The sequence below is a fragment of the Borostomias antarcticus genome (assembly GCF_949987555.1).
Source record: "Borostomias antarcticus genome assembly, chromosome: 7".
Classification (NCBI taxonomy): Eukaryota; Metazoa; Chordata; class Actinopteri; order Stomiiformes; family Stomiidae; genus Borostomias; species Borostomias antarcticus.
In genome coordinates this window covers 101,246-115,003 of record NC_140240.1, presented here as the reverse complement: position 1 = coordinate 115,003, position 13,758 = coordinate 101,246, and the positions used below count along the sequence as shown (strand labels likewise).

Below are 13,758 nucleotides of genomic sequence, written 5' to 3'. Positions count from 1 at the left end.
TAGCTAGCTAGACGAGGCTGTGTTGAGGTGGATAGTGTTGAGTTGGATAGTGTTGAGTTGGATACTAGCTAGCTAGACGAGGCTGTGTTGAGGTGGATACTAGCTAGCTAGACGAGGCTGTGTTGAGGTGGATAGTGTTGAGTTGGATAGTGTTGAGTTGGATAGTGTTGAGTAGCTAGCTAGACGAGGCTGTGTTGAGGTGGATAGACGAGGCTGTGTTGAGTTGGATAGTGTTGAGTTGGATAGTGTTGAGTAGCTAGCTAGACGAGGCTGTGTTGAGTCTGATAGTGTTGAGTTGGATACTAGCTAGCTAGACGAGGCTGTGTTGAGTGGGATAGTGTTGAGTTGGATAGACTAGCTAGCTAGACGAGGCTGTGTTGAGTTGGATAGTGTTGAGTTGGATAGTGTTGAGTTGATAGCACCAGCTATCTAGACGAGGCTGTGTTGAGTTGGATAGTGTTGAGTTGGATAGTGTTGAGTTGATAGCACCAGCTAGCTAGACGAGGCTGTGTTGAGTTGGATAGTGTTGAGTTGGATAGTGTTGAGTTGATAGCACCAGCTAGCTAGACGAGGCTGTGTTGAGTTGGATAGTGTTGAGTTGGATACTAGCTAGCTAGACGAGGCTGTGTTGAGTTGGATAGTGTTGAGTTGGATAGACTAGCTAGCTAGACGAGGCTGTGTTGAGTTGGATAGTGTTGAGTTGGATAGACTAGCTAGCTAGACGAGGCTGTGTTGAGTTGGATAGTGTTGAGTTGGATAGACTAGCTAGCTAGACGAGGCTGTGTTGAGTTGGATAGTGTTGAGTTGGATAGACTAGCTAGCTAGACGAGGCTGTGTTAAGTTGGATATCACAGCTAGATAGACGAGGCTGTGTTGAGGCTGTGTTGAGTAGCTAGCAGGACGAGGCTGTGTTGAGGCTGTGTTGAGTAGCTAGTTAGACGAGGCTGTGTTGCAGTTCACGAAAACACCCACTTGTTAACCAGGCGAGCAGAGTGGTTCCTGCGCAGCGAGCTGAGCTAGCGGCTAACCCGAGGAAACGACTGCGAACAGCTAGCTGCTAGCTTACTGGTATCTCTAGCCCTGCTCTACCACCAGGTCCCAGGCAGCTGGGCACCAGGTCGAGTGTGAGGGACACTATTTAGCTCTAGCTATGCAGTCGGGTTATTGTGCTAGCTAGTCTGATAGCTACTGATGCTAAGCTAGCCAGTAATAACATGCTAACAGTAATAACCCTGCCAGTAATAACCTTGCTAGTAATAACCAGTAATAACCTGCTAACTCACTTTCTCTTACCTTGCTAGTCGAGCCCGTCGCAGTCCTGATCCGTCCAGAAGTGGTGATAGAAATCCCAAACCATGTTCATGAGTGTGTGCAGGCGGGCGAGCTAGCCTTTAACATGAGCTAACATGAGCTAACTAGTTGGTGAGTCTAAGTATTTCACTATTCTCATAGTGTTCTGCCATCATCTGGCCGATATAACGCTCATAAAAGTGGTGCTGCTTCGCTCTGGTTGCACAGTAGAGCAGGAAAACCCTGAGATGCTGAGATCACTTCCTATTCTGCTGCTTTCACATTATTATCCCCCTCCGACTGCTCCAGCACTCAGGAGCAGACTCTCTCTCTCACACACACACACACACGCACGCACACACTCTCTCTCTCTCTCACACACACACACACGCACGCACACACTCTCTCTCTCTCTCACACACACACATACGCACACACACACACACACTCTCTCACGCACACACACACACACACACACACTCTCTCACACACACACACACACACACGCACACACACACCACACACACACACACACACACTGGCGTCAATGCGTCGTACCTAGTGTCTAGTCTACTGCGCCAGTGCCACTCCTTGAAATCAAAACTAACCTGAGACAGGCGACAAATCAATCTGAAAACAAATTAATAACCATTTTGGAAATGCCGTCTAGAAGACTATATGCCAAGTTCCACTGTCTCTGACTGGCTGAGGTCTCACTGGACCGTGGGAGTTGCAGGGCTTTGGTGCTACTGTACATATATCACTGTTGACCACTATGAGGCAGGCTTGCATTATACTGACAGTATGATCACTTTGCGAGGTTTCATCAGAGGAACCAGAACACGGTAGGCCTATCTGCTCAGTAGCCTATAGGAGTTCTTGAATATCCTGAAATGTGACTTGCTAGGCAGTAGGGTCAGTGAAGCAATATTGCATAATGCGTAGCATTCTCAGATGAAGGACTGTCACTTTTAAAAGGTCTAACCAGGATGGGTTCATCTGTGTTTAAAGGAGGGGACGTATGTGCAAGGCATTCCCCCACTGGTTGTCTGTTCAACACTCACCCACAGTAACCTGTGGGCAGAATTGTTGAGGTTAGAGTTTGGTTCTTGGAAACCAAGCAGAGCATTTTATTCCAAAATGGTTGCTCCTCCATTATTCTTGCCTATGACTCCCAACCCAGTTGTCTCAAATAAGTGTAGTGTTGGTTGTACATGGGTGAACTAGAAGAGCAAAGGAACAAGTAATAGGTTTAATATTAAGCCCAGTATTCTTTCCATTACTCACCTTGCCTCAGCTGCACTCAGAGCCAGACATTCCAGTCTTACAGGCAGGCTGGCTTTCTGAAGCACCAGGAAGTATTTCCTTTCTCTGTCTCCCTCTCTGTCCTTCTCTCTGCTAGGATTTCACACCCACATTCTTTCACACTGCAACAGTGGAGTCAATGTGTTAGCAATATGTTGGCATTCACAGCCCTGAGCCCACAGCATTCTCTTCCTCTCGCATAGACACGTATAAACACCCTTACTGTGGGCATAATGCCACTACACTAACTGTCTGCCACAATCATGAAAGTGTGGTGTACAGAAAAAGTCTGGTTATAAAAATATAAAACGTATTCCCTTGGGGGAATAATGACAACAAATGAATAAAGCAACTGTTCAGATTGCATGTACTTTATTTTTCATACATAGGAAAATAGCGTTTCTGGTATTCAAAAAATATAGCCTGTATTTCTGTATACAGTTGCTGTGTGCACTGGATGTGTTGATATTGGGGATATTTACAAGTTGGCATGGTAAGAACCAGCCAGGGATCAGCTTGTTTGCTGGTGGGGTAGATGGATTTTCTATGCATGTTGAGAGAATTGTGATCATTTTCATAACAGTGAAAAACACATTTCACTAAATATCTGTTTCTGCACTGGTAAGCTATGATGTTATGATGTAAAGTGGCGCATCGTTGCTACTGCTACATATAGAAGTGCTCTATTCTTGGTTTGTCACGTCCAAAAGTGTCACTTTTTAGCCAGTCTTGAATGCAAGTACCGTGCGAAGTGCATGTAGCCACTTCCTCACATTCCATCTGAACAAAATAATACCAAAACAATTTCATGACCACACAGGCTTGGCCAGCACTACAAAAACATGTCAGCACCAGTGTGGAGGCACTGAAGCCCCTGGGATCTTAGACTGGTGGGACAGAGAGAAATCATTATGATAGCTTGGCCATCTGCACTGTTCCCCCCATAATTACCCATATTATGCCACTTAATAGTTTAACTTCTTGGGGTTCCAATGTACTGTTGGTTACAAATCAATGTAGGCTACTTGTCTATTTCACTAGAGGCCTTTAGGGACTCAACTATATCTAGGAGATAAACTGCTGCGTAGCCATGTCCTCTCCTCTGGCTGACAGAAGGGCACGAGACCAGAGGGCCTATGAATGTCTCTGGGCTGATGGGAGGCTGAACAGAGCAGGACTCTACCACTAGACCATTCATTGCCAAATGATTTCTAGGCGAGTCAGTGTACATGCTTGCACCTTAGTTTGCATTTTAAGGTATACCAAACAGCGCTGACCTACAGAGCATGACCTGAAACCATGAACACATCACTCAATTACAAACATGTCTTTGTGGTCTGCTTAAACGTGTTACAGGAAGTATAATCCATGTATTGAGTACATCAAGATTCTCTGGCACAGGCACACACTGACTTGTCTGGAAATAGCACTTTCGTAACCATTAAATACTCGTGTCTGGCCTGGGTCCAGAACAGATTAATTCAATGCCATCCCACTGATGACGCTATGATGAGCAATTGAATAGCTTAATGCACTGACTCATAGGAGCGTGTGATATATGACTATATGTCCTGCTACGTGCTTTGTACAAGTTATAGGCTAGTAACATTCAGTAGGCCTAGTATTCAGTATTACAGATGATAAAGATTGTATAGATAGGATCAGCTGCCCTTTTAGGTAGGCATAAATGATTAGCTTTCCTTGCTGGCCCTGCCCACGAACAGTTTACAGTAACTCAACTACTGTAAGCAGGAATAATCAGTACGTTCATCACATCGCTCTGTGAAGCTCACCTGTAAAACATATACACCACATAGCCAGGTCACTGTCACCCACATTGATTTCAACAACAAATAAAACAAAGCTTATAGTTTGTGGATCACATTAAAGGTCCCCTATTATGCTCCTTTTCAATAAGTTGGGGTTAATATTCAAGGGTTATTATTGAAGTTTCCAAAACATGTCTAATATTTTTGCTGAAAATACTACTCAGATTAAGCATCCTAGCATGAGCCCTCTATTTCAGGCCTGGGGTGGCTTATGTGAAGCCCAGGCAAATCTGAACGGCTTTTTGATTTGGCTGCCCACCAAAAACTGACTGAATCTTCACAGTTTGTGTGTTAGTAGACCAATCAGGGACCCAAATGTAGGTGCACAAGCACTGAAAAAGTGAGTTTCATGATAGGGGACCTTGAAGTGTGTAACTCAATGTGTCACAAACTAGAGGACTGGTTTGGCAAAACCACCATACATTAATCACACAGTCCAAAACGAGCAGGCGTGTGGTAACAGTACTGGAGTGGCTACTGATCGAGACCAAGAAGGATTGCAATTGGACAAAGGCAGCAAGGCCAGGAAAGGTTAGGATTGGGAAGGCGCACCAAGGCCAGTTAGCGTTGAGAATGGTCGAAGGCATGACATCCAGGAAGTGGAAGGCATGACATCCAGGAAGTGGAACTGGAAAAAGGCATCAAGGCCTGAGGTTTGGCATCGAGTAAGAGAAGATCTAACTCATAACCAGTTCTCAGACAGAATCTGAACCCACACCAGGTGCAAACTGAGAGGACCAGTCTGTAAGACCATCAGCAGGTGCCTCTTACGTGTCATCTGGTCAGAGCAACAACTGTGTTTGTGTGTCTGCCTGCCTAAGGGCAGGAAATCTGCTTGAAGCTCAACAGTCCTATCCCTGAGGTGGCTGTTCACTCACTATAGCACCAGGGCAAGCACTCGTCTGGGACAGAGGAGGGAGGAGAAGGGAGGAGGAGGGAGGAGAGGGAGGAGGAGGGAGGAGAGGGAGGGTCGGGCCAGCAAGTTACAAATCAGGATTCCAAGTTGAGGTCCAGTTCTGCTCCTGTAGCACCACAGTCCTGAGGAGTCGTAAGTCAGGTGGGCCTGACGTAGCCTAGCATCGCCATCCTGATCACGCGAGCTCACATTCTGTTTCTCTCCACAGATCAATCTGGAAACCCTCCCATTCAGACAATTTCCAGAAACACGAAATGTGGCAGGCCAATCACAACCATTTATTTAATGACTGTACCCAATTCATACGATGACTAACCCACGTTTCGTTGCTCTGATTGGTTGTAGGTCTATCAAATTGCGTCCAGAGGCATTTTGGTCTGCGCCTGTCGATAACGCCCCTTTGAAATAAAAAATGAACAGAGTTTCCAGACTAATTCGCAAATTGGTCTGGCGATGCCGGACTAGGCCTGAGATGGGGGGGGGGGGGGGGGGACGACGGACAGGGTCAGGTTCCTGCCAGGTCAGGGTGTGCATCAGACTGTGGTTCTAATAATCCGGCCAGGCCGCGGGCTGCGGTGCACCTTGGTGTGTTTGGACAGGTGGTCGCTGCGGGCGAACTTCTTCTCACATAGTGAACACTCGTAGGGCTTTACCCCCGAATGAGAGCGCCGGTGACGAGACAGCTCATCAGAACGAGAGAACCTGAGGAGACAAGAGGGACGACACTCCACCGTCAGGTTATCAATGCTAGTCTCAATTATCACACAGCTATAGGGGACTTACGCCATCTTTAACACAATCAATACTGCTGTGGTTCCAGAACCCACCTCCAACCGCAGTCAGGCCAGCTGCATGTGTAAGGCTTCTCTCCTGTGTGTCTGCGGAAGTGGGCTTTAAGATGGCTGCTCTTGGTGTACATCTTCTCACAGCCCAGGTATGAGCACTTATGAACCCTCAGTGTCTCAGTTGGGGGTGGTCTGTTCAACCGAGGGGCTACGGCTTTCAACAGGCCCACGCCACCCTGACCCCCAACGCCTGTCACCGCAGGAACCCCCAGGGCCCTCAGCGTGATAGGGAAGGGGGCAATTTTGACATACTTCTGGTCCGGTCCACCGGGGTCCCCACCAGCTAAGGGGAAAAGCGTGGCAGGGACAGAGGACATCTGTGGGGCCAGCAGAGTGTAGTTCTGCCCTAACGTCCCCTGGAGCCCTAGAATCAGGTGGGCTAGCAGGCCGGTGGATGCCCCAGGAGGAGAGCCCATCTGGGAGACAGACTGGGCCAGCGGCAAGGACTGCAGCTGGAGCACCAGGGGAGCACTGAGGAGAACCGACGGGGTGGATGGGGAAGGGGTTGGGGCCGCTGGGCGGGAGGTGTGGGGGTTGGGAGGGGTGGGAGGGCTTTGGGGGGATAGTGCAGCGCTGATCCCTGGGTCATTATGGTCACTGTGTTCCTCTGGGGTAGAGGAGGGGGGGGCGGTAGGGCTGGATGGGGAGGGTGAGAGCTCTTCTCTGGGTTCGCTGGCGTGTAACAGCCCCTCTCTGACCAGCTCCATCTTTTCCCTCAAGAACTCTTCTATGTCCTCCAGGGTGGGGGAGAACGGGGAGGGCGGGCGGAGAGAGAAGTCAGGAAGCCGGGGGTCCTGTAGACTCTCGCTCTCTCCCGCTGGCACGTGGGTCAGAAAGAGGTGCAGATGCCCCCCTTCTTCTTCACCCTCCTCCTCTTCCTCCTCCTCATCCTCCCCCGGGCTGGAGCTGAGATGAGCCCCCATGTCACCCCTCTCAGGGCTGTAACATGAAGCTGAACTGCCGCCCTCGCTCCCACCCTCACTGCCCACTAATTCCTCCAGCCCCAGGGTGCTGTCTCGAAACAGGGCATTGTCAGCGATCAGTGTTCTACTGCTTATTGACACCATTGATACAGTCCAGGCACAGCGGAGATGATGTCAGCAGGGAACCACAGGAAACAATCTAACCTTAAGACAAAATGAGGCATAGTTGGAATAAATAACGTCATAAATCATAAATACAGTTGAACACCTTTTTTTCCATGACGAATCTCCAGCGAAATGTAGATTTATTACCACGTCATAAACTGGTAAAATAATCTCAGGAGTTTAAAGTTAATACATGGAGAATAAAGGGGGAGTGGCATGCATAATGAGTAGGAATGGGATCAAAGCAAGTTACTAAATAACCAACGTCAGTCCGGCGCGTGTCACGTTAGCTACATTGTAGCCTCACCATGCGCGCGGTTGGTTCCTATGCATGACGGTTTGGATACATGCTGCTTATGTGACGCACACAACTAGCACGGACAACACAGAGGGCGTGATTGAGACTGAGCCCACTTCTCTGATCACTCAATTCATTTGAGAAACAGCCTGAATGTAGTTTCTCTGCTCGTGGCGCGTGGGACCACCTGACCTGAGCACAGAGGATCCACGGGCTTCAAGTTCGCTCGGGTCAATATGCTATTTATACTGTTCGAGCCATCTAACGCGAACAAAAAGGCCACATTTCAACTGGATTTATTGAACTTACCGTATACAAATATTAAATACAATATCAGAAGTCGAAATGCGCCGTCTATCAAGTGATTCTCCGTCGTGTTATTGTTGAAGAAAGGGATCCCGTCCTTGCCACGGATCCATGTTGGCATTCTTCTCTGAGTCCATCACATGACTGCATTGCTGTACACTCAGGGGCACGGATCCAATTCCGGGGTTCTGATTGGTTCAAGCGACGGAGGCTCGCCCTAAAACAAGAGATCTCATTGGTTCTCTCTGGACGAATGCTGTTTTGTTCATTATTTTGGAAACATTGCCCTTATTGAAAATGCCGTGACGGTAATAGCGCCACAAGTGTCCTAAGCACTCAAACTAGGCTACTGGACGTTTCTGTTTATTTTAAAGCTGATGTGCATGGTGTGTTAAACTGCAGGGCTGGTCCATGTCAGGGTATGTCGAGAAGAGCATAACATATTATTATATGCTTATGCTTACAAATAAGTGCTTCATAATGGGGGGGGGGGATCACGTATTCGGGGTACTTTTTTCATTTCGTTGTCTCAGTAGCCTAGTAGGCTCGACCTGCTCTGTGCAATGCTGTGCATGTCTTTTTTTTAAAGGAAGGCGGACGCCCGTATGTTTATAGACATGTTCCTAATACATCCATGACATGTTCCTACCTACTACCTACCTGGCCTGCGACATGTTCCTACCTGGCCTGCGACATGTTCCTACCTGGCCTGCGACATGTTCCTACCTGGCTTGCGACATGTTCCTACCTGGCTTGCGACATGTTCCTACCTGGCTTGCGACATGTTCCTACCTGGTTGCGACATGTTCCTACCTGGTTGCGTTCACTTGAGAGCTGAAACCCACATGCTGCTGTGGAACGGGAAAAGCATGAGATCATTGTCTACTTAATTGAACATCAGTCTTTGAGGTTGAAGCTAGGTTATTCAAACCCGCTTCCTGGAATAGCCTACCCATCTGGAGATGAATGGTTTGATGATGGATGTGAATGTTGTGAATAGGCTGTATTTAGGTCAGTGGTTGTTGCAGTATGGGGACCTCTAGTGGTCAGAACAGGGAGGTGCACGCTTCATCCCACAACCGTCATCATTAACAAACTATTATTCCACAGATTATAGTGTTTATTAGAGGAGATTGAACGAAAAGACTAAATAATTAAATGAAACACTTATCTATTAGAAATACTGAATTAGAGATTAATTAGAGATAATGTTTATTAGCACACATGCTATTATATCATCACATCACATGTTTTTCAGTCACATGTATTTCAAGTTATGGCTTTCAAATGTCACTCTTTGAGAAAACAACATTGTATTTGCTTACGTTTTCAATACAAAACATTGTCAGTGTTAGAAAGTGACAAAATGTTGATACACAATGTACAGACATGAAGGTGTCTCAGAACAATATGAAATGTGAGAAATGTTTCGGCAAACAATATTTTACTGTGTGCCAGAGACAACGTCTGCTAGGAACTGATGTCCATTAGAGATTGTGTTGCGTGGCCTTTATGCTGACAACTCAAGGTCAGCACCTACTGGAGCTGACAAGCAGTTTGCTGAGAGCTTCATTGGCTTCTGAGTTCTCATTACTTCACTTGTGGTTCTATAGAATTAACCTTTTCACCTCTCTATCTTTTCATTCTAGCGCTGCACTCCCTATGAAAATATCTATGAAGAGGTTGGGACAAGCAGTCCTTGTGAAATGTGGTTCTGTATCACTTGCTTTATTGAATACAGTTACTGTGAGTCACTCTACATAAAAGTGTGCAACACATGGCTACATTATAGGACTCTTGAGTGTAAATATTGCACCAGGGCGGTTGCCACACTTGGCAGAACCTGAAGAGCTGGCATGCAATCAACAGCTTGAGAGGGTGTGGATGGGCTGTTCTCCCTGGCCAGTTAAATAAATGGTCTACTTAGAATAGTACTTCAATTCTACTATTACTGATATGTAAATCCATACAAAAATAAGATGGTATGTTACAAATGGCATAATATGTGGAACCACTATGGTTCCCTAGCAACTGTGCAAAGCTGAATATCATTCACACACACATACACACACACAAATGCACACACGGACGCGCGCCCACACACACACACAGCACCAAACCTTGACCAAAACCTTCAGAAGGAACCTTTTCAAAATAAATAAACCTAATAAACCTTTTCAAAATAAGTAAACACGATGTCCCCCACCCATGATGCATGTTCCTTTGTGGCAATAAAAACTATAATATTTTTGAATGAATATGATCAACTAATTCATGGGAATTCTAACATGTAAGACAAGGATTAAACAAGCCTGGAAACTTTTACGTATCTAAATTGCGAATATGAAAAGCAGAAGGGTCCCTGAGTAGAATAGACTATACTTTTATTGAATCTCATGGCACAGTTTCAGTAATCAAAGCCAAGTGTATTGGCTGTGGGACGGGATGGCAAGTAGCTCAGGAGGTAGAACAGCCGGCTGGGGCTGCGAGGGTCCAGGGTTCGATCCCAGCTCCCAGCAGTGTGTGGCACGGTGTCGCAGTACTTACAGCTAGCTTGTTACAGCAGTACCTACAGCAAGCTTGTTACAGCAGTACCTAGAGCAAGCTTGTTACAGCAGTACCTCCAGCAAGCTTGTTACAGCAGTACCTCCAGCAAGCTTGTTACAGCAGTACCTAGAGCAAGCTTGTTACAGCAGTACCTCCAGCTAGCTTGTTACAGCAGTACCTAGAGCAAGCTTGTTACAGCAGTACCTACAGCAAGCTTGTTACAGCAGTACCTCCAGCTAGCTTGTTACAGCAGTACCTAGAGCAAGCTTGTTACAGCAGTACCTACAGCAAGCTTGTTACAGCAGTACCTCCAGCAAGCTTGTTACTACTATAATAGAGGGCACCTGTCAATGTGATTGATTTATGACCCCTAATTAGATATGCAAATGAGATTAAACTTATTTTATGACATGCACCTGGTCCGGGGTTTGTGTGGCACAATAGGAGGGGGGTTGTTTTGTGTGTGTGTGGTTGGATGTTTGTGAGGTGTGACTTTATAGTGGGCTAGGGGTTTGAATTAAGGTCTGTATTATAGATTCAACCTATAGTGTGAATGTGTGTTAATGTAATGGTATTAAGCTAGTATAGGTTTTATTCACTATCCCCCCAGGCCTTTATGGTCTGCAGGTGATCTTCTGTGTGTGTGTGTGTGTGTGTGTGTGTGCGTGGCTGGGTCTTTTGTGTGTGACGGGGTGTGTGTGGGTTTGAATGTTTGTGAGGTGTGATCTAATGAGTTTGATGTCCTTTAGTTATCAGAATGTGTGTGCGTGCCTGTGGGTTTGTGTGACGGTGGGTGTGTGGGTGAATGTTTGTGAGGTGTGACTCGTGCCCCCCCGGCTACCCCAGGTGCTGACCCCCACCCCAGGTGCTGACCCCCACCCCAGACAAGCCCCAGAGACGATTATTTGGGGGTGTGACTGGGTCATCTGTGTGTGTGCGTGCCTGTGGGTTTGTGTGACGGTGGGTGTGTGGGTGAATGTTTGTGAGGTGCGACTCATGCCCCCACCCCAGACAAGCCCCAGAGACGATTATTTGGGGGTGTGACAGGAGGGGTAGGGTTTGTGTGTGTGTGTGTGGCTGGTGATCTGTGTGACGGTGTGTGCGTGGCTGAGGGTTTGTGAGGCGCGACTCATGCCCCCCTGTCTACCCCAGGTGCTGACCCCCCACCCCAGACAAGCCCCGAGACGATTATTTGGGGGTGTGACAGGAGGGGTAGGGTTTGTGTGTGCCGGTGTGTGTGTGTGTGTGTGTGTGTGTGGCTGGTGATCTGTGTATCAGAATGTGTGTGCGTGGCTGAGGGTTTGTGTGGCTGGTGGTCTGTGTGTCAGAATGTGTGTGTGTGCGTGGCAGAGGGTTTGTGTGGCTGGTGATCTGTGTATCAGAATGTGTGTGCGTGGCTGAGGATTTGTGTGGCTGGTGATCTGTGTATCAGAATGTGTGTGCGTGGCAGAGGGTTTGTGTGGCTGGTGATCTGTGTATCAGAATGTGTGTGCGTGGCTGAGGGTTTGTGTGGCTGGTGGTCTGTGTATCAGAATGTGTGTGCGTGGCTGGGTCTTTTGTGTGGCTGAGGTGTGTGTGGGTTTGAATGTTTGTGAGGTGTGACTGGGCGGGGTGTGTGTGTGTGTGTGTGTGTGTGTGTGTGTGTGTGTGGGGTGAGATGGTTAGGGAGGGGCTATGGCCAGACGATATTACATTAATGTCAACTATAGGAGCCGGTTCAGGCCTACTAATGCCATATGGGATCGGGGGCTTTTTCATCTCTAGACTAGATCAGAAGATTCTCTGGGTTTATCCCACCACCTGGGTGTGATAAGAAGCACTTACAAAGGTGAGAATGGAGGGGATGGGAGTCGTGTTGTCTACTATTAAAATGTGGGTGGATCTATAAATATGAGTTTCCCCGGTTCATTGTGTGTATGGCATCAGTCACTCAGCAGAGCCCGTCACGTGGTCTTCAATACTTTTGAGTTCTCTCTCGCTCTACATCTCTTGCTATTTTCATCCAAAAACGATGGACAGCTTTTTGGACGATCATCACAATATGAATGTTATTGATGGATGTAAGTATAAACATTTTGGTGGTTATATTATATAATTTTTGTAATATTTAAGAATGACCTAACATGGTTTTTCGTTTTGCTCTCTGTTGTGTTTAACAGTGTGTGATAATCTAGGACAAGCGGGCGTTGAGAGTTCTTCCGAAAATACCCGACCTAAGCCATGTCTGAAACGCAGAGGGGGCGGGGTCCATAAACCACTACGCTTGAAACCACGGGGTTTGGCCTCTAAAAGACGTTCCGTCGGGAAAGTATGTGTGTCACTCCCATCACCACCAGCGGATCACGAGGCAATATGTGTTAACGATACGCCTAATGGTAAGTAATATGCATAAACAAATAATATAAATAAGATGTATTTTTTTCTTGCTAGATTTTAAAACCAGTCATTTTACAACAGAACAGTATATCACTCGCTCTCTCCCTCTCTCTCTCTCTCTCTCCCTCTCTCTCTCGCTCTCTTGCCCCCACCCTTTCTCCCTCTCTCTCTCTCGCTCTCTTGCCCCCACTCTCTCTCTCTCCCTCTCTCTCTCTCTCTCATTACAGACGGTGAACATGATCTCATTGAGCGACGCTTAATAGCCGAAATATTTGGTGAAAGTAGTACGAATTTGGAAGACATTAATCCCACAATCCCTAGTGATTGGTTTGCACAGATCGGAGGCGGGTTAGACCACTCATTTGTAGATCCAGATGCTTTGTCCGTAAATCCGTACATTTTGCTATCTCCACTACAGCCTACTTGTGACGACAACGCAACCCCTCACGAGCCAATATGTATGGATGCCTGTATAGATGATCCAGACGTACTGGTGAATAATATTGCATTACAATCGGCCGTTGAGAAGGCTGTCCTGGCGTCTTTTACCGGAGATACACAGTCCTCAGCGCTTAAATCAATGACCCGTGATATTTGCGCATCAGTTGATCAATCTGTCACGTCTGGAATAAACACAATTGTAGCCAAGATATTGGAAAGCGTAACAGGGGCATACCAGAACGTCTTTACACAGATCATTGCGCGTCAGGATGCTATGTGTAATTCCATGGCTGAAAAATTGTCTTCGATAGAAGGCGTGTTAAGGGATTTACAGTGCGTCAATGCGAGCGTCGCATCACACCAGACTTTATACGATCGCAAGTTTTTAGATATTATAAAACGTCTTAAAAACCAGGGGGCAGTGACCGATAGTGTCGCTAATCTTACGGCTGCGCAGCGTGAGAATATTCCCTCTTTCAGCAGATCAAGCGACCGGCTGCCGCTCGTCGAGAGACCC

General features: G+C 47.0%; 2 protein-coding genes across 2 annotated transcripts in view; both read right to left on the bottom strand.

The window, feature by feature from the left end:
• Positions 1 to 1,412, bottom strand: part of elk4 (ETS transcription factor ELK4) — a 17,389-nt gene extending 15,977 nt beyond the window's left edge. The window contains exon 1 of the mRNA XM_084440729.1: positions 1,294 to 1,412. The gene's annotated coding sequence lies outside the window, so the exon portion shown is untranslated. The remainder of the gene's footprint in view (positions 1 to 1,293) is intronic.
• Positions 1,413 to 5,873: 4,461 nt separating this feature from the next.
• LOC311311500 (Krueppel-like factor 15) lies at positions 5,874 to 7,258 on the bottom strand (the record flags this gene model as incomplete). Its single annotated transcript, XM_084441226.1, has 2 exons — positions 5,874 to 6,042; positions 6,168 to 7,258. Coding segments are annotated over 2 exons (1,260 nt in total), but the record flags the coding sequence as incomplete, so codon positions are not given.
• Positions 7,259 to 13,758: the final 6,500 nt, after the last annotated feature.